This window comes from Aristolochia californica, unplaced genomic scaffold (assembly GCF_029961685.1).
Source record: "Aristolochia californica isolate CCGP_79_NKW_82.1479 unplaced genomic scaffold, dmAriCali1.0.hap1 SCAF_8, whole genome shotgun sequence".
Taxonomy (NCBI): Eukaryota; Viridiplantae; Streptophyta; class Magnoliopsida; order Piperales; family Aristolochiaceae; genus Aristolochia; species Aristolochia californica.
In genome coordinates, this window is record NW_027182279.1 from 7,051,493 (window position 1) to 7,076,361 (window position 24,869).

The 24,869-nt window shown below is 35.1% G+C and overlaps 2 protein-coding genes across 4 annotated transcripts; both read right to left on the reverse strand.

The window, feature by feature from the left end:
* Nucleotides 1-6,496: 6,496 nt before the first annotated feature.
* Nucleotides 6,497-13,098, reverse strand: LOC137939517 (uncharacterized). Its single transcript, XM_068784804.1, has 5 exons — nucleotides 12,658-13,098; nucleotides 12,431-12,564; nucleotides 7,071-7,218; nucleotides 6,886-6,992; nucleotides 6,497-6,764 (listed from the first exon to the last, which is right to left on the reverse strand). Exons 1-5 carry the CDS (start codon nucleotides 12,935-12,937, stop codon nucleotides 6,723-6,725), a joined length of 711 nt encoding a protein of 236 aa, XP_068640905.1. The 5' UTR covers nucleotides 12,938-13,098; the 3' UTR covers nucleotides 6,497-6,722.
* A 3,543-nt stretch (nucleotides 13,099-16,641) lies between these two features.
* LOC137939487 (uncharacterized) lies at nucleotides 16,642-17,988 on the reverse strand. 3 transcript variants are annotated; one of them, XM_068784763.1, is made up of 3 exons: nucleotides 17,675-17,988; nucleotides 17,209-17,585; nucleotides 16,642-17,114 (listed from the first exon to the last, which is right to left on the reverse strand). In XM_068784763.1, the coding sequence occupies exons 1-3, from the start codon at nucleotides 17,885-17,887 to the stop codon at nucleotides 16,703-16,705; spliced, it is 1,002 nt and encodes a 333-aa protein (XP_068640864.1). In that variant the 5' UTR covers nucleotides 17,888-17,988; the 3' UTR covers nucleotides 16,642-16,702. The 3 variants fall into 3 exon arrangements, with proteins under 3 accessions (XP_068640864.1, XP_068640863.1, XP_068640865.1); XM_068784762.1 differs by having other exon boundaries at nucleotides 16,643-17,114; nucleotides 17,209-17,591; XM_068784764.1 differs by having other exon boundaries at nucleotides 17,023-17,134; nucleotides 17,209-17,591.
* Between the last annotated feature and the right edge of the window lie 6,881 nt (nucleotides 17,989-24,869).

Genomic DNA, 24,869 nt, shown 5'->3' on the forward strand with positions numbered 1-24,869 from the left:
TTTTTCTCTACTTTCTGTGTTCCAAACATAGCCTAAATGTTCCAAGAACAAACACTAGGAATGTGGAAGGTTGCACTCCTATTTTTGTCCCAAATCAACATTGGGGGGAGGGAAAGGCCCCTTGGACTAGGATAAAAAGGGTTGAGCCTTTGGATATATTATTAATATTCCAAATGAGATCCTCCCAAGGGGATAAACTATAAGAACAACAATCCAGGGTCACAAACTGGGTCTTCAAGAATTCTAACACTAAAGTATATTAGATTGATACGTACTTGTGAGTTCTAATCCACGATATTTGTATGTCAGGTGCATGGTAAGCTTAATTTAGTTTACCGTTAGGGTTTACGATCATAATTTGCCATGTTTCACATAAAGGCCAGCTTTGTAACATTTAGTTTGCTCGCAATAATAGATTGGTCGTCCAATATATCGTAAAAGACAAAATAGTAAGACCTTGAGAAAAACAAAACCGATTGAAAACCTATTTCATGAAATAGGTTACTCTCAATCTATGTTATCTATCATTGGTTTATTAAGTACAACCTTTACTTTCTTATGGTACTACAAGGATCACATACTATATATTCATACCAGCTTTTTTTTATTAGTTAGTGTATAACCATGTTTCGCTATATATGCAAATTCAAGTCAACCAATATAAATATGCTCAAAATATTGTTGTAGTTTCAATATTATACATTTAAATAATTTTGTGTTTATAAATATTTCTAACCAATTTTTTTCTTAATTTTTATGCATTCTCATTTAACATGGATTTTGATTAAATTATGATGTTTTAAATAATTGAATAATTTTTTGTTATATATAAAAAAGTTATTGACTAAATTTCATTTCGAGAAAATTCATTAAATGGGGGAACTATTTCTTGTGACCTTCTTTAGTGGGATATCTACTAACACCGTTTACTTATCTGTGTTTTATTTTAAATTTTTTATATTTATAAATTCTATTTACTTCTTTAATCATATGATTCCACTAACAAACAACAATATTCTTTACCTGGTTCCTTCTAATTTTAGTTAACAACTTTTGATAGCTAGTTTTTACCAAGTGAGGTACAAAAAAAATATTTGAAAAGAGGCAAAATTATGAATTATAGTTAGCTAAAAACATATTTTTTAATGATTTATTTGGTTATTATTTATTTAAGTGAAAACATTGAATAATGGGTATTAAATATATAATTGAATTAATGGGTTTTTAATATTTTTCTTAGGTCGATTAAATCATCTTAATAATTTGCAAATGATATTCAAACAGTTTACTTGGGTTTATACAAATAAAATTTTATTAATGAGGTTTTGGATATGAAATTTTTTAAAGAATGTTACGCTGACTAGGGGGGGGTTGAAAATCCCAGGTCATATGGAGCAAAGAGATAGAGATCTTGTCTTGCAAATAATCTCACTACATCGTAAAAAATTTCCAAGCTCTTTAAGTGGAAGTTTTTTTCCCATTTGTGGTCAACGTCTTCATTACTTTGCATTTCAGTCTTCTCTCTGTCACGTCTGAGGTGCGAAAGTTGTTCTTCATTCCAAGGATATTTCTCTTCATCAGTTTGATATTTGGGGAGAGGAATATGATACACGCAAATCTTATTATGATATTTGAGGATCTATCATGGTGTTCACTTTTATATTTGGCATTTACAGAAGATCCAAATCTAAGTGGGCAACTACCTTAAAATAGTCTCTGGGGTTCGCGTAAATAAAGAGTACGATTTGTAAAGCAATGAATGACACTAGGCCATTAGCAGCAACTGTGCAGCAAAGACAGCACTGCGATTTCCTATTGGTCCACACAGGTGCAAGAAGTCTAATGGAGATCTGTCCCTTGGGTGAAAGAGAGATTCCGTCAAAATGTTATCAAAGTGGTGATGCCGGAAGCATTTGATCCCGAATCCCAGGGACGATCATATTTTTGGCCTCAACTTTGTGTCTGTGTTGAAAAGTTGAAATATCACGGAAGTGAGAAGATGGCCCGACAAAAATTCATGGAGTGGAAACGTTTGAGCTCTAAAAGCGAAAATGACCGGATGGCATTCCAAAACACCCAGAATTGGAAGCCAACTAACTGGAGATGGTGGGGTTTGTCACACTTGGCTATTCATGAAAAGTGGAGCACCTGAGCCCTCTGAAACACTTTAATGATATTTCTTGTTTGGATCATCTGCATGTCATGTTGTCATTATTGAACATGAAACAGAAAATGTGAGAGGTAACAATGATGAGCCATGTGGGTTTGGATTTTCATCGATAATGGCCAGCAAAGTGATCTCCGACGATCTTCTTCTTTTATGGTGATGCAGATAGCAACAAGTGCTTGATACTTTTGGTCCCGAAGTCGACCAAGGAAGAAGATGAAACAGATATCACATCACAAAAAAAAAGATCCAGAAGCTCCATCGGGTCGGCCAACAATATTAACTTAACCTGGGTTCCTCTTCCATAAAGCCATGTTGATGGAGTCAAAAACAGCTTTGTGATCTGACACTACAAAAAGATCTGTATCGATTGCCATCAGGAAGTATTTAGATCTTTTCAGGAAGAACTCCACTTACTAGGAAATGGATGGATGGATGGTTAGGGTGCTGTGACCACTATATGGAGAAGATGGGCACTAGATGTAGTGGGATAGTTGAATTGCTTTTAAATGTTAAAGATTTCTAATTCCTGGAACACTAAAACCCTTCATTGGTCTTATCTTGAAAATGCTGAGTTTAGCCCTAGTTTATGTCATATCCGGTGCACATATATATTGAATTTTTAATACCCTTGCCTTTCTTCTTTACGTATAAATTGTGTTAAGAGACCCACGTGTGTAGGGGTGACATGACTAGTAAATAAGGAAAACTTTCATAAAGATATCGTAGAATTATAATTATGCATGCAGGTGTATGTCCTCTTATGTCTTTTTTTCTTTTGAAATATGTAGTCCTAAAGGCATTATAGTCATTGCAAACACTTTCACACAACTATAAATATAACCTCAAGGTATAGGGTAGAGCATTCAAGCCTCTTCCTCTTGTCTCAAATTCGTCCATACACATCTTCCTCCTTTCCTCTTCTTTCTCTCCTTTGGTTTCTTCTTTCCTCTCTCCCAAGACCTAGAATTCCTCTCTTCTCTCCTTCTCCTGAGATGTCTTGTGTTTATGTCTTGTCCCTAAAACCAACATGGTATCAAAATGGGCAATGATTTGAGATGAAAAAAGGAGAAGAAAGGGAGGAGGTGTTATGTAAAAACGATGATGACAATAAAGGTAATCACGTACGACACAAATTTACGTGGTTCAAAAAATTGCCTACGTCCACGGGAGCTGTAGAGGATTTTATTATTTATGAGGATCACAATACAAGAGGAGGCTTCTCAGTTACAGCAACAACGTCGTCCCACTGTCTCTCACAGCAACTACGAGTTACTCACATCAATGACACTGTCTCTCACAGAAACGTCATCTTGCGTCGCCCTTCTCTATTCTGAAACGACGTCACCCTTCTCAACCTCTCGAGCCTCCTCTATTCAGAAAATAGTGTCGCCCTTCTCACCCTCTCAAGCCTCCTCTATGCAAAAACAGCTTCGCATAGCAGCACCGGCAACGGTGTCTACTTGCCTCTTCTGGCAGCGAAATGAAGCTTCTCGAGCCTCCTCTATTCAGAAATAGCGTCACCCTTCTCAGCCTCTTGAGGCTCCTCTGTGCAGAAACAGCTTCGCACAGCAGCACCAGAAACGGCGATGACAACGACGTCGACTTGCCTCTTCCGGCAGCAGAACAAAGCTTCTGACTGCTTCTTCTTGCTGGCCACACCGACGCAGATACTAAAAATCCCGAGAAAAGGTACCTCTGTTTCTGCAAGTCCCAAGGGAGAAAAATTATCAACATAAGAAAGGCCCTTCATTCAATTCTTGAGTACAATACATGCTAGGGAAAACAAAATGGTCCTCCGTGTCCCGCTCGAGTGTGGGCCAAGCTCCACAGTACTCAACAATTCTCCCACTTGGAGACTGGTTCACCCACTGTATCGCCCTCTTCCTCTAACATGATATCCTTCACTTCTGCAACCCACTGCCTCTGTCTTCATGCTAGAAGACCAACTAAAGTTGCGCACACAACTTCAGTTTCTCAAGGGTAACACCCTTTGTTAACATATCAGCAGGGTTCTTCCCTTGTGGAAGTTCTGTCAACTCCAATGGCCAACTCCCACTTGCTAGAATTTTCATCTTGCAAGGTTTCTTCATAACTCTGCGGTTCTCCACCATCTTTCAACAGAATATAATTCAAAGAAGGTGAAAAATGTTGTGGAGGACTAATAGTCCTAACTGACCTACGAACTGCAGCTGCAAGAGTGGACGGCTCTAGATTTGACTGCGGAATAATAGGAATGGTTGCACTGGACCCACTCTCCCCGTCACTCACATCTCTGCACTGCACTGTGGCCTCTGGTAGGTCATCCAATCTTACGAACTCGGACTCCTGAGGAGCTGCTTCAGCAGTTGTACTGGACTTGTCCTTGTACACAATTTTCTCATTGAAAATCACATTCCTGCTTCTTATAATCTTCCTACCCTAATCATCCCAAAAACGATAGCCAAATGCCTCATCTCCATGGCCAATGAAATAATATTTCTTTGACTTAGCCTCAAGTTTACTACAAGCATCAAAATCAACAAGAACATAAGAAAGACAACCAAAAAGTTTAAGGTGAGAAAATTTGACCTCTTTCCCGCTCCAGGCCTCCTCAGGCAATCCACAATCTAACGGAACTGGTGGCCCTCTATTTATCAAGTAGACTACAGTACTGACTGCATCTGCGTAGAAAGTAGGTGGTAATCCAACGTGCAACCTCATGCTTCTATCACGCTCATTTATGGTTCTGTTCATACGTTCAACAACTCCATTTTGTTGTGGTGTCCCAGGAATGGTCTTCTCCATTTTGATACCCCGAGCAGAACAATACTCCTTGAACCCACCATCAATATACTCACCACCATTATCAAACCTCAAACATTTCAGTTTCAAGCATGTCTCTGTCTCAACCATGGCCTTCCAAATTTTGAACACATTAAATACTTCAGATTTATGCTTCAAAAAATAAACCCATACCGTCCTGCTGTGATCATCAATAAACTTAACATAGTAACAAGAACCTCCAAGGGATGCCACTGAGGAAGGTCCTCACACATCTGTGTGCACAAGGTCTAGTTTTTCTTTCTTCAGTGTTCTGCCACTTTTCAAGAAACTAACCTTCTTTTGTTACCCCATAATGCAACTCTCACACATACTGAGATCAACTAATTTCAGTTCTGGTAGTTTGCATGTGGACAAAAGTTCTTTCATGCCCTTCTAACTCATATGGCCAAGCCTGCAATGCCACAAAATTGATGTGCTCTTTGCAACGGTAGTAGCAATAGTGTTACTCGAACCCGAGGTCTCGCCTAAATCCCTCTTACACCTCCTCAACCAAAATCAAATCATGAATATCATCATATTTCAACTTTGATTTACCTGTAGAATTACTGACAACCATTCTCATGGCTTCCCAACTATTTGGCAATGAATCCAATAATATTAGTGCACGTATCTCATCATCAAACTCAATTTCAATAGATGACAATTAATTTTTGATTGTATTAAAATCATTCAGATGTTGTGCAACAGACGTACCATCTGCCATCTTCAAATTGAATAACTTTTTCATCAAATGAACCTTGTTATTTGCTGAAGGTTTTTCATACATAATTGACAAAGTCTCTATGAGACCCGCAATCAGCTTCACCTTGCTGACTTTGTGCACAACCGATCTCGACAGGGTTAGCTGAATAATCCCCAGAACTTGTCGATCCAACAAATTCCAATCGGCCGCCTCCATTTCTTCCGATTTCTTCCCCAATAGTGCATATTGGGCCAAAGTCTAGGTAGACATCCTATACTCTAGCACAATAATGGGCCAAAGTCTAGGTATACATCCTATACTCTAGCACAATAATGGGCCAAAGTCTAGGTAGACATCCTACTCTAGCACACTATTAAGGTTGATTCTTGTTTCATCCCAAAATGACTAACCAATTAAAAGGCCTATTGTTCAACTTTATAAACCAATAATTTTTCTTAACACTTAAGACAATATAAAATTATGTATAATTTGTACTTCTCATTACCATACAACTAGAATTTGTCCCATGTTTACAATTCGACTCAATTATTAGTTGTTTGTAGGTAAGCTTAACATTTGAATTTACATTTGAACTCTGTAATTCAAATTAGGATGAAATATTATATGACAATTTTTAATTATGTCATGTATTTAGTTTAATTTAGACTCATGACATTTCTTATTGACTATGAAATAGCCAATTGTCAAGTTTTAAAATTTTCTAGCTCATTATATTTCTTTTTTTATCATTATTTTGTAAGTATTTTTAGGTTCTTAACCTTTTCTCTCTTCAGCGAGCATTTCCCCGGAACCACAAACAATAGACTTGAACATATTGTCTTATAAAAAGTGACCCAAATACAAAAATGACAAATAAGAAAATACATTCTCTTGGAAAGCAAATAACAGCAATTTTCCAAGCTCACTGCTCTCCTTCTCCCTGGCTGAACCTCAATGGGAGTTATTTTTTGGAGTCATTAATATGAAGTGATAAATAATTGAATAACCAAAGCTTTTCAGTATTGTTATCTTCTTCATAGAAAGTAATCAAAATTTGAAATTGTCCTTCAAGTAGCCTACCATCTCTTGCTGCCAAGGTCCAACCCAAAAGTAACGATTGAAACAAAATCAGCAGACAGGCTTAGAAGCAAAACAAAAAGCTGATCAGAACCTCAAAATGTGATGAAATGAGAAGAGAAGAATGGCTTACAATGATGCAGAGGATGACACAGCCAGCTGCACCAGGGAACAAAGCGTACCAGAAACTCAATGGCTGTAGCTTGGGGCCATCGATGAACAAGAGAGGCAAGCTGGCAGCTATTCACATCATACCAAACACCATGAAAATCAGTATTTGTGGAGAATCCTCAATTGGGTCTATTATTTCGGACTTACCAGGTGGGTGGGTGGAGCGGGTATAGATCATGAAAGCTATAGAGGCCGCAAGAGCTGTGCTTCGGGCAAGCCAGCCTGCTCCCAGTAGGGAGAAGGCAAAAACACCGATGGCAGCGCAGCCAATCTGAGCCACAAACATGTTGTATTTCTATACAATCTCCACCACCAACAAATTTTTAATTAGAATTTAATTTAGAATACAACAAAAAAAAAAAAAAATTAATATGTGATTCGCTAACATATTTATTCTTACATGGCAGATGCTTATTCGCCTCCATAAGCGTTACGTGCTTATACAATTTCAACTAATCTTAGACTGCATCCAAGGATTTCTTCAAATCATCATATACGAAAAACACCCACCCTAATATATTGCCTAAAAGAGAAACTTTAAAAATGTATTGGGGAGTTTGCAGGGGTGGATGGAAGACTACATGTACTTTCTCAAATGTTATCATACTCAAAACCAAACTGACCAATTGCTCCATAATCAAAGTGGCCTATATAAGAGTTTCACAAGGTGAAAGAGAGGGTAGGAATGCCTCCTTATCAACAAGAGGAAAGGGAAGACAGCTTGCTCTCTATTGATTGAGGAAGGCAAAGACTCATCCCTTGCCTCTAAAAGAAATGAGAGAGGGTAGAGCCCCCCCTCTCAACTAGTCTTTCAAGGTGGGGAGGGGAATCCCACCCCTTCCCGATTTTTAAAACTATAAAAATTTTACATCATCGTCAAACATCAACAACAAGGCAAACCTGGTTAACCTTTGTTCAATTGATCCTGATCACTTATTTTGATCGATGATCGGCTTAGGTTTAACAATGTTGCTTTCCACCTACCTCATAAACTACATATACCTTCGAGGTATTTGTAGTGGAACAAGTGTTTGTCTCAAGATCCTCATTAACTTTAATTATAACAAACACTTAAACAATTAATAATATGAATTAAGTAAGCTTGACGGCACAAAAAACTCAAAAGCAAGTTCTGACAACACAATGGTTCGACCACCAAGACGCATTTGAATAGTTTACTAAAAATGAGTATAAGCAACTCAAACCAGACAACACAGTATTTGACCAACCTAGCAACACATGCTCAACTGGTTAAGAGAGAAAGATCTGATGAAGAAATCATTCAAGCTAGCATTTGAATTATGAGAAAAATGTTTAGCATAGTAAACAAGGTAAAATCATCTATTCGAATGATGTGAAGCCAACCGTTTGATCGACAAGGAAAAAGAATGCACTTGGTTAAAGACCGTTTGCCCAAACATTTGAACGGCCAACCCAGAAGAGGCTAGAAGAGAAAAGAAGAAAATAAGACACAACCAAAAAGACAGTTTGTCCAACAAGGATTCATTCGAATGACAATGAAAGGGAAAAGTTGTTATAAAGAACCACTTGATCCCTCGTTTGAAAAGCCAATTCAAAATGGTTGAGCGATTGAAGTAAAAAAAGGCCAATTATGGAAGACTGATCGAATGACCCTCATGCGTTTGAATGATGTAACCCAGAAGAGCTACAAAAAGAGATTCAAGGCTTTAATTCGATAAAGATAGGTCTCTAAAAATCTCTAAGTAACCTATCTATATGAGTAGTATCTCCAAACAAAATTTTAAATATTTTCTCCTTCACAAAATGACGAAGTGTCTCTTTCCATGCGCAACAATTCAATTTTTAAAAGTTAAGAACTTGTTTATTTAAGTTGTTTCCGCACAAAAATTTTAGACTTGTTAAGGTTTCCACCACCACTCTCAAAGATTTCTAAACTTTGAAATTGATCTTGTAGTTCAAATTTAAAGATTTGAGAAGCCGCCTTCCAAGGAGCTAAATGTTTCTGAAACTAATTTTTTACTTATTTAGCATAATCCTAACTAGAATCCTTGTAGTATTACTTTAATATCACATTATTTATTGTAATAAGAGAACCTAAAGTGGCATTAACATTGTTTTAAAGATCTAGAGTTGTATCAAAATCGAAGTATCTATAAGCATGTATTTTGAAATCATTTAATTATACTTGTGGTAAAGTAAATCTTAACCGAGGGTCTCTTACTTTTAAATTAAATTACTTTCTCCAAATGATTACTTGTGGAGCCTGAATTTTTGAAAAAAAAAAGTATTACATTAAGTTGCTTAGAGTGTATCCCATCCAAGATTTTTTATGAACTTAAAATTTTAAAATCAAGTCATTTAGGCTGTGTTTGGAACACAAAAAGTGGAGAGAAAAGAAAAGGAAGAAAAAGAGAATAGAAAAAAAAAATTCTCTTGTTTGGATGACCATGGAAAACAAGAGAGAAAATATTAGAGAAATATAGTTTCACTTGTTTAGATATATACGCAAAATGGAAAGAAAAGAAAATTAGTAATATTTTAAAATTTTCATGATTAAAATTTTCTCTCAAGTTTCTATTTCTTTTTTTTTCTCTCTAAATTCCATCATTTTGTGAGATAAAATTTATTAACTAATAGAGAAAATGACGTTCTATCTTATTTTCTTCTCTCGGTGATTTTTTTTTGTCAAAATAAAAAATAAAAAATAAAAAAAAAACTTTCTACCCTTTTCTTTTCTATGAGTTCCAAACATGCCCTTAAGGATTTATTGAGTTGTTATTTACATAGGGTAGGCACATAGGAATGGTTGTGCTTATCTATTTGTGCTTGTTTATAAAATCTGCTTAATTGAGAAACTTTTGTAAAAGATTAAATTGTAAGCAAGTGACCCTTGCAAACATTGGTCAAGCCTTGTGCAAACAAGACCGCCCCTACCCTCAATTGTATAAAGAAGCATTTGTCACTGAGGAATAATTTTTTATAAGCCTTTTGTGGGTCAAACTTGTATTACTTGGTTGTTAAAATCCCTTTGACAATATAAGTTGGAAAGCTTTGATTGCCGCTATGACTACAATAAGTCTTTGTGTAGGCAAAACTACAGTAGCACCCCTTTTGTGGTCTAGGATAGAGGGTCTAGTAAGTCTCGGTGTTGTTGACATCCCTATATAGATCTAGGAAAGCATGCCTAGTGAGCTATTGAAGATTCCCTTTGGTGGTCTATGCAAGAGTGCCTAGGGAGCTACTGAAAATTTCTTTTGGAGGACTAGACAAGAATACCTAATTAATTGCTAAAAAAATCTTTTTATGGGTCTATATCGAAAAAATTAAGTGTTGTAAATCTATATGAAGGTGTGCATTGTAAATAGGCTACTATGATTAATTATGTGATGTCAATCCTTGTGTGTGTAGCATTGCAATTGGCCTTTGTGACAATTAATGGTAAATGTTATTGCGCTCTATAACATAGTGAATTAATTTTGAAATGCAAACACCTTGGGAGTAGATTAGTAGTAACTCGAGTTCCAGTTGTGAAGCACTATAAATACTCTATATTTTGTGTGATTTATCATTCTGTCTTGGACTTTGAACTTAAAATCAAAATTAAACATTTGATTTTACAAAATGAGTGAGTACAAAACCTCAAAGTGACAGTGTTAATCACCAACGAAAAAACCAACAAACTTATTCACCCCCTCCCCTCGAAGCTTATTCTTCATTACCAGCTATCAAGTGATATCAAAGCAAATGTATTCTGATAGCCTAATTAGTATTCACATTACATACTCAAGATCTCAGTTCAGAATTTGTCAACACATTAACCACTCTCCCTTTAGATTGTAATAAAATAGCAACTTAAGATAGTATTATATTTTTAACAGGCCATGATCCCTTTGACCCTACAATGTTGGATAGAGATCAATATTGTGGGAGTATAGAACAAATGTATTCATTTAGTTAGAGAGTTTCGAAATGTAGGAGTTCATTTATGATGGCCCCATCTCCCATCTCGAAAAGTGAATGACAAATTGATTCCCAAGCATACCATGAAGCAATTGATTCACTGTTATCCTATAAATCAACTAGGGAAATATGGGGCAAACTAGAGTTTGATCACTCTAGGATCACTAAGTGTAGTTGTTCTCACTCTGAATACCCATTTGAGCTAGTGTAACAAAAACCAAAAAAGAGTTCTTTTGCAATGATGCATGTCACTATTGTGGATGCCATCACTATTATCAAAGGGGTTAAACAAGTTGGATACACAATGGTAGCATAAACTTAACTACATTAATAAGAGCTCTAGGATCCAAACAAATTTGGGTACCCAAGATTACTTAATCTACATGAGTCGAGAACATATCTCATCTTTAAGATTGTGGTCCCAATTTCTGCATACATTACTACATTTTGCAATATATGTATTGGGAACAAAAGATATCATGTAATAGTGAAAATGTAGATATTACAAAAGTAACAATTTGATTTAAGTATTTGGATATTATAAAAGTAAGTATTTATTAGATCATTTGATTTTTATATAATTAATTATTTAATTATTTATTTGATAAATATTTATTAATTTAAAATAAGTTAAAATTATTTTAAAAAATATTTATTAATTTAAAACAAGTTAAAATTCATTTTAGTTTAGTAAAAAAACTATCTAAAATAAAAGTTAAATCTATTAAAGTAATTTTATATTAAAAATACCCTTTTTAATTTATATAAATTTTTTTATTTATAATATTATATTTAATGACTGTTTTAAGAGTGAGAATTTAGATATTGTAAAGAAACAATTTGATTAACATTTGGATATTATAAAAGTAAAGATCTATTTAATTATTTTATTTTTATATATTTAATTGAATAAATAATCCTAATTTATTTTTAATCAGTTATTAATTTAAAACAAGTTAAAATATATTTTAGTTTAGTTAAATAAAACTATCTTATAAAACTAAATCTATAAAAGTAATTTTGTATAATAAAATACCCTCTTTTTTATTTAAGAGTGAGAATTTAGATATTAAAAAGTAACAATTTGATTAACATTTGGATATTATAAAAATTTAAAAATTAAGTATTTTTATTTAATTAAGTAAATAAGTAAATTTAATGTAATTTTAAATTATTTATTAATTTAGACAAGTTAAAATCAATCTTAACTTATTAATAAAAAAGTTAAATAAAAATATGGTTAAATTTATTATAATATTTTATTAGTAAATTTCGTATGTACTTTCCACTTTACTTTACCATATATATTAACACAAAAAATTACTTTCTACAATACTTTCATTAGGCACACTTTCAAACCCCTTAAAAGAATCTTTTAAAGTTTAAAAAACCCCTTTGTGCGAATTGTTTCACGCTTTCCCATCTCAATTTGCAGCAAACATTCTACCGCTCGCTAGATCGAGGTATGTTAATCAGGTTCTCCCATTAACGCCCAGAATCAATCCATAGTACATGGAATAAACGGAACAAAGGAGACGACAAAAATGAAGAAATTGAAGCAGTACCTGAGCACCTGGAGAACCAGGAGTAGCGAACAGGACTGCAGAGACCGCACCCAGAGGAGCAATTGTCATGAAAACGCCTTTGGTTGCCAGAATTTGATCCAACTTCCCCAGCACAGCCATGGCTGCAAATGCCCCTGTGTACGAAAGCACAATCATACCGAATTTTTTATTCAATAGTACGCATCACAAGAAGAAGCTCCAGAACCAAAAATGAATCAAAGCCCCACCTGCTGACGGCCAGATGACGTCGCTGAGGGACGGCGCTGGAGCTCCTTGGGTAGGTTTAAACCAGTCCCACTGAGGAGAAGAAGAGTCAGCATTACTACTGCTGCTGGACGCGCGGATAGATCTGTTTGCAGACAAGGAAGAAATTCTTCTTCTGCTGCTCGACAAGTATTTGTTGAAGTCGAAACGTATTCTTGGAGGCAATAGTGGGGAGAAGGGCGGGAGGGAGGAGGAGGTCGATGGTGTGATTAGATGATGGCAATAGCAAACGGGCGTTGCCATGGTCGCTCCTGCTTCTGCTCTTCTGTCTGCTACCCTTTTTATGTGGCTCTTGGATCTAGTCTAATAGAGATAAAAGAGGGGCCGAGGGGCATTGGCTTTTCAGGCATCTCGAGGGATCATCAGCCCGCAAGCCGCCCAAACCCAAATAATTATTCAATTTGAATATGAAAACATTACCGAATCTGCGGAAAGTCGAGCGGGCGTGGAATATGGTCCTGCCGACTTACGAAACAAGGTCATTTTTAAAAAATAATCTTATATAGATTAAATTATCTATTTAGAATAGTCTATTGAGAAGAATAATCTCACATAGATTAATACATACAAAAATATTACATTTATTAATTAAAATTTTTTTCCTAAATTAGACTAATCATTCTGAGATGAAATTAGACCAAACTTCACAGTAACTAAGTCAAAAAAAATGTCATCAGGCGCCTCAAGCCTACTCATCCAATCATATGAATGCTCTAAAATCAGATCAGCCAAGCAGCAAGGGCAATGAATAAGAACTCCCCCTATTCATTCATTGTCTGTGCCTCTCCAACATAACAACGCAACCAACACTCTTACAGTAAATAGGTTTTGTGCTGATAGCCATAAGTAAATGATATTGACATAGATGGTTTTCTGTTTTGACTTCCAAAGGAGTTACCCTAGGATCGACTTCGAAAGACTTAAAACCTTTTCATTAGACTTCACAAGGCAAAGGTTAGTGCAGTATGCACTGGTGTTTCAAGGTGCTCATCAGCCATCTCCTTTCTCCTTATAATGTAGTAGGAAAATCAAGCTAAGAAAAAGAAAGCAAGCCACAACTATGACCGGATAATATCAGGAAACCAGCATTAACATCTTTTTAAGGCATGCAACCTGAGTGAGAAAATCTGCCGCGGAGAAAACCTACTAGATCCAGTCTTACTAAACTCTTCCTGAGACATTACCAGATCCTCAACAACTAATAAAAACTGTGTAACCTTTATGAAGTTTATCTTTTAGTTGCCTACAAAGTTCACAGTCCTACTGGTTAGAACTTTACTTGCCGGATATCATTGCCTGAGAATATACAATCTTGGAAAACTCTTCCTGAAACCTAACCAAATCCTGAATAACTATGAAAGCTTTGTGTAACCTTCGTCGAGCTCAACTTTTAGTTGTCTACAAGATTCAAAGTCCTACTGATTGAACTTTCCTTTTTGAAAAGATTATTGCCTGAGACAGACAATCATAGAAAATTCTTCCTGAGACCATATAAATAACAGTAAAAATTACATGCAACCTAATGCTACCCATCAACTCGATTAATCCAGAAAACAGAGTATTTATTTCATGTTTGTTTCTTTTTTAGCTTTAGTTTCAGACACTCATAGATCCAATATAACAAGTGCAAAAAAGACTTCCCATGAAAAGGGATTTTGAAAGTCCATAAGAGGAAAGAAGCTTTACTTCTCTTCATTTTCTTGTCTTCTGCATCACTTTCATATGTTACAGGCCCATAACAGGATGTCAATTTTTTCTTCAGAAGATGGCTGATCTGAGACATAGATTTGCCATGTTGAGATCCATGACAGAGTTAAGGTGATTTTTTTTTTTTGAAATAGTGCTGAGAGTTAAAGTGATGTACTTCCAAAAAAATTGAACACTGCACATATCAAACAAGAGGAAGCAACTTTCACTCAGATAGAAATTTGACTCGTCTCCTTCTAGAAAAATCTTACATAGGAATACAGAATTGAGTTGTATAATTAATGCGCAAACAAAGAAAGCAACTTTAAGATAATTAAGGCAAAGTTTCGCATGATGATACAAAACATTCACAATCCATAGATTTGGGCATGTATCCTATTTCCAATTCAATGACATAATGGAATTCTATCACCTCATTTGCTGTTGTCCCATTTTCAAACCTCCATCAAATGTCATCTCTGACTAACCACCTAAACACTACTGATCCAATCTGTAGCCACTTCGAAGTAGACGACCTACAGCCTGACTCATGACATTTTCTGAAGCTACCATCCACACTGCAGACTAACATTTCTGACTATCCACCTAAACCCCACGGATCCAATCTGTAGCCACTTAGAAGTAAACGACCTACAGCCTGACTCAATGACATTTTCTGAAGCTACTATCCACACTACAGACTAACATTTCTAACAAGCAACAATAACACAACATGTCCTGATTAAGCTATCTTAAAATAACAACAATACCATGACATGAACAGGTAAAAATTACAGATAGACGTAAAGGGGGGAATGAATAACAGTCTTTTGATGTCACAGTTTCAGAAACAGAGAAAACACCCAAATTGGATTTCGAAGTAAAACAATCAAGAATGCTTAATAAGGTTGAAAAGTAACAGAATTTGAGAGGTTAAGGTGAGAGAATAAGAGAAAGAAGAAGAGAAAGACAGAGGCGGCAGAAGGAGGCTGCTGCAATTTGAAAGAAGCAAAGTTAGGGGTTGAACTCAGACTTCTCTTCCTTCATTAATGTTATTTAAGAAGAAATCGAGTACAAGGACATCATTGCCCTTTCATACTCTACATATGTATCTACTCAATTTTCAGTACATAAAACAGTAAAGTAAACACATATAAAGACAAGTAATGAGCCAAGATAGAAGAGCGAACATACGCCCAAACTACCCCTGAACATAAGTGACCAAAATACCCCTAAAGCGTATTCTCCCAATGATAGTTGCCAAATCATGAGCCAAGTAGAATGTAAGTCAGTAGAAGAGTTGTAAATCTACCTCATTTTAGTTGTTTGACATCCCATGTTTATTCATCAATACATTGATAGAGTATGTACTTCACCAAATGCATCAGACCGTATAAAAAAGTTTCATCATGACATGAAAGGAGCAATCAGATTCACCTTCACGTTATGTATTACCTACGGCCTATCCTGTTCATGTATGATTGAAGATTACAGTGCAATACTCATCAGTTCATCCAGTGCATGGTTCACTTCAGATTTTAGTTTTTCATATGTATTATTCCATGTCAAAGTTGAGAGAAAATGAATCTTATAAGACAACATTTAGCAGAAAAAATTACTGAAAACCCATGTGGAAATGAAAATAGTGGAATAAGGATGAAGTATATCAATAGTAGAAATGAACATTATTTAAAAAAAAAAAACAAAAAAAAAAATACTAGAAATGAACGATCATGTTATCCCTATTAAGTGCTATTTGATTTACAGTTCCACTGAAATTCACGACTTGTTACTTTTAGACTATTTTTTATAGGACAGGTTTACACTTCAACAGACATCCAATTGAGACTGCTTTTTGCATACACGTAAAGAAAATTCAGTCTAACACAAAATTAGAAATCAACCTATGACTGATAGTGCAACATTGCTACAATGTGAAAACATGGCAAACATGTCAATCATCGAACACTCTTAACTGTCAGAAGGATGACATGAGTAAATAAATTCAACCGCTCGTGGTTGACATGCAAAGTCTAAAGCATACAGTGTTTTCCAACTGATGAGATCTTTACATGGTTAAAAATGTGTGATCAGACAGTTCAAGGATTAGCATTAGGTATCTGCATCCGTGTAAAATATAATATGGAAGCCTTTGATTGTGGACAAAGTACCCATGTCGGGATAATATGCATCCTCCCTTAATGCAAAATTATCTTAATCATCAGAACCAATTTTGGCAAAACAAACAAACAAACAGGGAAGCTAAAAGAACATTGACAACAACAATCTCGAAATAAAAGTATACCAGTCTAATCATTTTAATTAGTTTGAGAAGAGTGATTTCTTAATATTTCGAAGAACACTCCACATCACAGTGGAAATAAAGAAGAGAACTACGCCAGTAACCAGAGCATACTTAAGACCAAGGTTTACAAGCAAATTAACTAGAAGACCTGCCAAAACAACGCCACAAAAATTGGCAGACATGGCAGACCAGAATGACATATCAAGAACGGATGCAACAATTGCCCCAGTCCAAGCGCCAGTCCCCGGAAAAGGCACTGCCACAAAAAGCATCAATCCCAGCCACTGAAATTCTTCCACCGGGCTAGCCTTTTCTTTGGCCTTCTTAAGCAACAAATCAAGAAGTGCCGACGCAGAGGCATTTTTCGCGGCTAAAAATTCCGCAAATTTCTTCAAATAGAGAATTATGAAGGGCACCGGAACCATGTTACTGCGATTTAAAGTAAAGAACTAAAAAATGTGAATTTAAAACAAAACATCAAAAGCAGATGCACAGGAAATTTAGTGAAGAAGAGAAAACAGACCCGAGAACCGACAAGACGGTAAGCTGAAGAGGTTTAAGACGCATCCAATATCCAACAGGGATGGCTCCACGGAGTTCGATCACAGGAAGGGTAGCAAGGGCGAAGACCACAGCCTCGTCCGGCCAACCAGACCCGCGGAGGGCGGTTGCCACCTTAAGACCGAAGTTGGATGCCCGGATAGAACCCGCGGCAGCGTGAGCTGCCCTACACACTACAAACACCCAAAAATATGGCAAAACCCGAATGGCGATCCGCAGGAGAACTTCGACAAAATGAGATTCAATCTTGGCAATTTCAACTTCATCCCGAACATTAACGGTCCCCGAGCATGTTCGTGGTGTAAAAGAAACACACGAAGTTGAATTTACAGGTGGATCCTGATTCTAGAAGATAAAGAAGTTACTGCCATATAGTGTAAATCACTAGGAGTCCAGAAAGTAGAAGCATTATGAAATGAAGTCATTACCTTAGAGAAACGAACAATTTGATGATTCTGAATGCTTTTAAGAGATGGGCTTGGTGTAAAGTTAAACAGTCTTCGTTGCGGCGAGCAGTGGCTGGTCGTGAGCACGGTTATCTTCGGCGACCGGTTTGGTGAAGCCGCAACTGTGGGCAATCTTCTGTTCGAGAAAACTTGGACGTACTGTGACAAGGTTAGTGACGCTGCAACGGCGGCCATCGATGTCGATGGTCGAGTGGGTTCGCAAAATTTGGATGTATTTGTTGACGACCGGACAACTCTGAGCGAATCTGAAGATCATCAGTCAACAACAAGTCTTACTGGCCCGACAGGACGGCGAGCGGGGATGAAGTAGGGCATTGGGTTCATCAAGGATGATAATTGGTTATTAACGAGGGGTTAGTTTACAATAAACTTGAAAATGAATTTAAGATTTTAATTCACCTTAAATGAATTGATTCAACTTTAATTTATCTTTGGGTATTAGCTTGGACAAGTTTAAGTGTACTGGAAAACAGATTCAAGTATTAGTGTCTCAAATAAAAAATAAGATATAAATAAGAGAATGAATAACTTTTTATAATATACTTAAATAGATAATTAACCAAAATAAATAAGGTTACTACACTTATAAGTGATTTAATGTATAGTATTAAAATATATTAATAAACTAATTAATAAAAAATTATATTATATTACTTAATGATTACAGTTTATTATAAATTAATATAATAAATACGTATGACTAGAATAAATTAATAAAAAAATTTAAATAAAAAATAACATAAGAGAATATAATTAATTAATTAATTAATTAATTAATTGAACTGAATAAATAAAAAATTATTTTATTAATAACAGAAGATGGATTTTCTACGTACTATTAATTAATAATATTTTTTTACAAAATAAAAAATAATTATTTTAATTAATTATAAAAATGAGATAATTAAACCAAAATAATTGATCAAATGATCTTTAACAATATTTTAATTACCGGTCTTAAATTTATAATTTAATATAGTAATAAAATTAATGAATATAGTAAATAAATAAATATATTATTTTATTAATAAACTAGGATAAATTATTAATAACATATATATATATATATATATATAAAATTAAAACTTAAAAAACATGCTTGAAAATGAACCGAGTTACTCTTAATTCACAATGTACAGCATAAAAGCAAACGTTTATGCCTTGGAATATAAGAATGAGTTCGTGCATTTAATATTAAAATCATCAACTTACTAATTTGGTATATACGAACGACAAAATAATTGTTCAAAAGCAATAAGATACAACCATCAATTATCATTCCACATGTTAGTCACTATGGCATCTCGAAATTGTGCGACTCTTGTGGATTCTAATGTACGTCGTCTCCGCATGTTTGTTGATAGGTTGTTTTCATCCGCAAGATCATCACTATCTTCATCCTCATTTACACTTGCTAATCAAACCTCATCACCTCCTCCACCAAGCTCATCAACTGAATTATCATCTACCAATTCAAACATATCATTGTAATCCTCTTTACGTATATAATTATGTAATATGTAATAAGCTATTACAAATTTTATCTGGATCTTATGAGAAAACGGAGGAGCACCTTTCAACATTTGAAATTGAGCTTTTATAGTATTCCTCAAATATGAGTGCCTTCGGTTGAATAACTCTTTATCATTTCTAGGAATGTTGTCTTCAAATTCTTGTAGATGATAACGAGTTCCTCGATATGGAGCCAAAAAACTTGGCATATTTGCATAACCAGCATCAACTAGATAATATTTACCGACAATACAAAATATATTCCACCTAAAATAATTGAAGATAATAATAGATAAAAAGATATTGAACAAAAAATATTATTTACCTTTAGGTACAAAGAGTCTATCTTATCAAGTCAATGCGTTCTTCAGTACACGAGAATCAACTGTTAATCCCTCCCATCCAGCAAGTACATAAGTGAATTGCATGTCAACTGTATATGTTGCCATCACATTTTGTGAGAGATAGCCCTTTTTGTTCCAGAACTTTTGTTATTCTTCAAGTGAGATGTTTGCTTTGATATGAGTTTCATCAATAGCCCCGATACAATCCTAATTATATCATTTCAATTAATACAAAGTAACTTTGTATATTAATCTAAAAATTTTCATTAGAGGCCAAGTGATGTTACCTTAAAATACGGATAAAACATTGGATTATTTAAAACCTTCAAGTGAGTGCGTTCTGAAGGCCGTTTGATATAATCAAATTGAAGTTTGACAATAGTGTTCAACACCTTATTGAAATACCTACTTATAGTCCAGTTTGATCTATCAAACATCTCTACAGTGACACTATACGATTGTCATTGACTAACAATTAGGAGAAAATATAGAAGTTGTTCTTCTACTGAGATGGTCTTTGTGGGTAATAAAAATCCTTTACTATAAAGTAGCTTTGTTAATTTATGAAATACAATTTAATTCATCCTGTAAACTTTTCAAAATTTAACAGGTGATTTCTCTAATGCCTTTTGCAAATAAATCAGACCACCAATCCCATGAGGACGTGGTGCATGTCTATTCCTATGGCTGAGATAGTATATTCCCATGATGTACAAATTACATGTGAATGCTAACAAACTTACAATCCTTTTTTTGTCTTTCTTAATATCCATGGAAACCTGCAAATACAATCACCACAAGCACAATGACGACTACAAAAATAATTTTTGTTTCTTCCTAAAAGTCATAAACATAAACATACATTTATCTTCAATCAACACTTAATTTAAATCACACCTTTACACAACCATATCCAATTACACATCCACAATCTCCATCCACACAATAAGAACCCAACAATCATAAAAGTCCAAATCTTAACCATAACGACATTCATAATCTATCAACGATAAGTCTTACAATGTCATAATTAAAAAAACATCATTAAAATTCAAAACACTCCTCCCAAAGTAGATAGTGTACTTAAATCTCATTACTACATTTGACTATAACAATGTGTTAAGCCACTTGGGCCGTTTTTCCATTGTCAGCTTCGTAAACATGTCCTTCTTAGTTTTATGTTGAAAGATAGGGCCCAAGTTCACACGACCAAGGAAGACCCACATATCTAAGAGTATTATAAGATGGGCCACACGACCAAGGAAGACCCACATATCTAAGATTATTATAAGATAGGCCCAAAGCCATAAAAAGTAGGACCCACCATGATTACCATGAGCTGACATCCTTATAACATAAGTTGGAAGATCAAAAAGGACTCACAAAGGCATCTTTATCTTATGGTCACATCCTAGAAGAGTTCTAATTTAAGTTATGTTTGTCTTTTATCTATATTGAGTTATTTAATTATGCTAGGACTTATCTTTAAGTGTTAGAGTTCGGGTGTAATTAGGACAAATGTAGTTTTATTGTAATTGGACACTACTACCTTCCTCTATTATAAATAGAGGTTCATGTATTTTGATTACAACAAGTCAATACAGTTTTTCTCTTTTCCATAAATTCAACATGGTATCAGAGCAAGTTCTGTGAGTTGACTTGGTCAACCCACAGAAATAATGAGATCCTTTTCTCTAAACCCTAAATCCTAAGTCTAGGTTCGTATTTTTTTCAGTCCCTACTCCTATAGTTTCTTTTACATTTTTCAGCTTTATATTGAGATTTTCATGTCGTAAAGTATATATTGATGGAAAGATATTTGAGTCTACTTTTCAAAAAAATTGATTTTTTCCAATCGGAGTTACCTACAAAGAGATATCGATATTGGAATGAACAAAGGTCAGATTGCAAAAGAGGTTCGAGCAGCAGTAGAAAGCTTCAGATTCCTAGGTACTTTATGCTCTCAAGAACTAGAATTTATATGGAGAAATACATATCAAAAGAAATATCTGTAAGTATATTCTTTAACTTATTCAACAATTTTTTTTATCTAAGTTATATACAAAGAGAAATCGATATTTGAAGCAACAAAGGTCAGATTGAAAAAAAGGTTCGAGCAACAGCAGAAAGCTTCAACTTCCGAGGTATTTTATGCTATTAAGAATGAGACTTTATATGAAGAAATACATATTAAAAGAAAGATATGTAAGTTTATTTTCTTACCTATTCAACCAATTCTCGATTTGAATTTTTTATTAGGAGATATTTATCTTGAAAGAGCCAATGGTCATGCTGGAAAAAAAAGATGAAATTGTGCTTAGTTCGGCCTGATGACAGAGACCGAAATATATCAGATTATTTATCTTCTAATAATTATATTTTATGAAGGGAAGTTCTACTTGGATGAAATTTATTGAAGTCTAGTTATAGAAGGAAAAAAATTCATGTCAATCTGATCTATATTTTAAGATATATTCTCATCGGAAGAATCAAAGGTCATGTTGGTATCATATTGCATTGAAAAATCTGAATTTAAGCCTATTTTTTTGCATCACTATTTGAGTTACTATATCAGAAAAATATCTCAATTCTACCCGGTTTAAGGGATTATTACTACATCTATATTATTTGGGATTATTTCTGCATCTATGATATTTGGTTCAAGCTGAGATCACTGCCATTACCTCCCAGCTTGAGGGGCAGTTGTAGAAGAAGTACAAGAAAGATGTATTTTATTCCAGATGTTGTCAATAAAGTTTATGTGACCAAAATATTCAAGAGAGGGGGAGCACAAATGAAGTTTATGCATCTAAGAAGAAATTTTTATATCGGATTATTTTATGGGTTTTTTTATAAAAGTTTATTATTTGGTTCGTGTTATATGTGTTGGAAGATAGTAGTATTATATTCAATTATAACTATTATGTCTCATTGGGGACATTATTATTGAAGAAGAGGTGGCATCATACCATTATTTATTTGTCCCCGTCAAAAATATAAAAAATGTCAATGGTTGGGATTCCATGACGGAGGAACTTAATACCCCGTCAAAAATATCAAATGTCAATAGTTGGGATTCCATGACGGAGGAACTTAATACCCGATCAAAATTATAAAAAATGTCAACGGTTGGGATTCCATGATGGAGGAGCTTAATACACCATCAAAAATATCAAATGTCAACGGTTGGTACACCATGATGGAGGAACTTATTATTATATTTATGTTATACCCCCCCTGAATTGGCCAGTTGGGCCTCATGGAAGAGAACACCAGCGTGAAGGGGAGTATTGGAAGATTGGAGGACTGCCATTTTATACAAAAAGATTCTATACATCATTTGCAGTAAACTGGGAGTTCTTGATGTTCTCTCACCCCAAGCTTGAGGGGGAGTGTTGGAAGATAGGGCCTAACCTACATGACCAAGGAAGGCCCACATATCTAAGAGTATTATAAGATAGGCCACACAACTAAGGAAGGCCCACAAGATGGCCCAAGCCCATAAGAAGTAGGACTCACCATGATTACCATGAGCTGATATCCTTATCACATAAGTTGGAAGATCAAGAAGGACTCACAAAGGTATCTTTATCTTATGGTCACGTCCTAGAAGAGTTCTAGTTTGAGTTATATTTGTCTTTTATCTATATTGAGTTATTTAATTATGCTATGACTTAGCTTTAAGTGTTAGAATTTGGGTGTAATTGGGACAAAGGTAGTTTTTTTTGTAATTGGACTCTACTACCTTCATCTATTATAAATATATGTTCATGTACTTTGATTACAACAAATCAATACAGTTTTTCTCTTTTCCATAAATTCAACAGTATCCAACCATTGTGGAGTATGAAACATCAACTCATCCGGCAGGTCTGGGATTTCCGTGAGGGCTTCGAACTAATTCTCTCTGACTTTACCATCTTTAGGTTTGATAGCATCACACAATACTACGGCAATTTCCTTCATTGTATCAAGGAACATGAAAGTGTCATCAGTGGACATTTCGGGTCTCTTTCTACGACAGTTGAAGTTGACCAGTTACCAGTTCGAGACTGATTAAGTGCCGACTCATTCTCGCTAAAGAATGTTGATAGAGTATCCCTACCTAAATCGACATCCTGAAGCACATCCAAGGGTGAATTTCCTTCCTCATGCTGGACATCATTGCACATGTCTACTCTAGTTTGACTTATTGTCCCCATGGCTATTGAGCTTCCCACTACCCAAGACAACTTGTCATAAAGGGGGCAGCGTTGTTGTCTATACTTTTCAGCATCTTAATGCTCCTACAAGAATAAAACATTCTTTAGATGGCTTGGAATAGAGTTCTAGTAATGCGGAAAACATACAAAATGTTTTACAGTACGTCATAATTTACTGACCTTGTTGTAGTCTTGCCATAGAGAATAACATGCAGTAACTTGTTGTGTGGCTGTATCCCAGCCGAACCCACTAGTGTTGAGACAGCTCGTTACCATTTGGTAAGTTTTCATCCATGATCTTGTTTGATTCTTGAGCTGATCAACAATTTTTTATTAACTGCGTCTTCATTGAACCTATTGACACATTTCATGTACACCTCATGCTTCCAAACCCCATTGGGCATCCTGTTCCCAAAATTGACCTGCTCAACCAAGAGATTGAGCATTTTATTGTCATCCTCGAAGGTCCAGATGTCATATGATTGAGAAATTTGTTGTCTTCTTCCAACCAATTATAATCTAAATCCAAGATGGTCCTCATGGAAAAAATTTCATCAGACAACCTTTACCTGTCATAGTAACTAGGGACACACAGAAACACAAATAACAAAAAAATTCTATGTGGTGGATATTTATAACACTAAAATCTCCTCACCACATGGCAAGATCATTCCATAGCACTTAAAAACTATTTAACAATATTCTAAAATATTTCAAAATTAATCAAACTAATTCCATTGCAGATGCACTAAACAATGCAAAAACACACTCATCCAGTTCAAATTCACCGAATTCACAGTCACTATAAAACGTACCTCATCTGTGATGGGGGGTCGGGTTTTGTTGGCTAATGGACGCTCGTGTAGGCGACTCAACCTTTTTTTAACCGGACTAAACACCCCAAACCCTAAACCCTAATCGAGAACCCAAAAACCCTAACTTCATAACCCTAGTTCCAAAACCTAAACCCTAAACCTTAAAATCACTAAAAGCCCCAAACCCTAAACACTAAACCCTAGACCTTAAAAACCCTAAATCCTAAACCCTATCACCCCAAAAACCAAGAACCCTAAAAAAACCCTAAAAATACCATAAAAC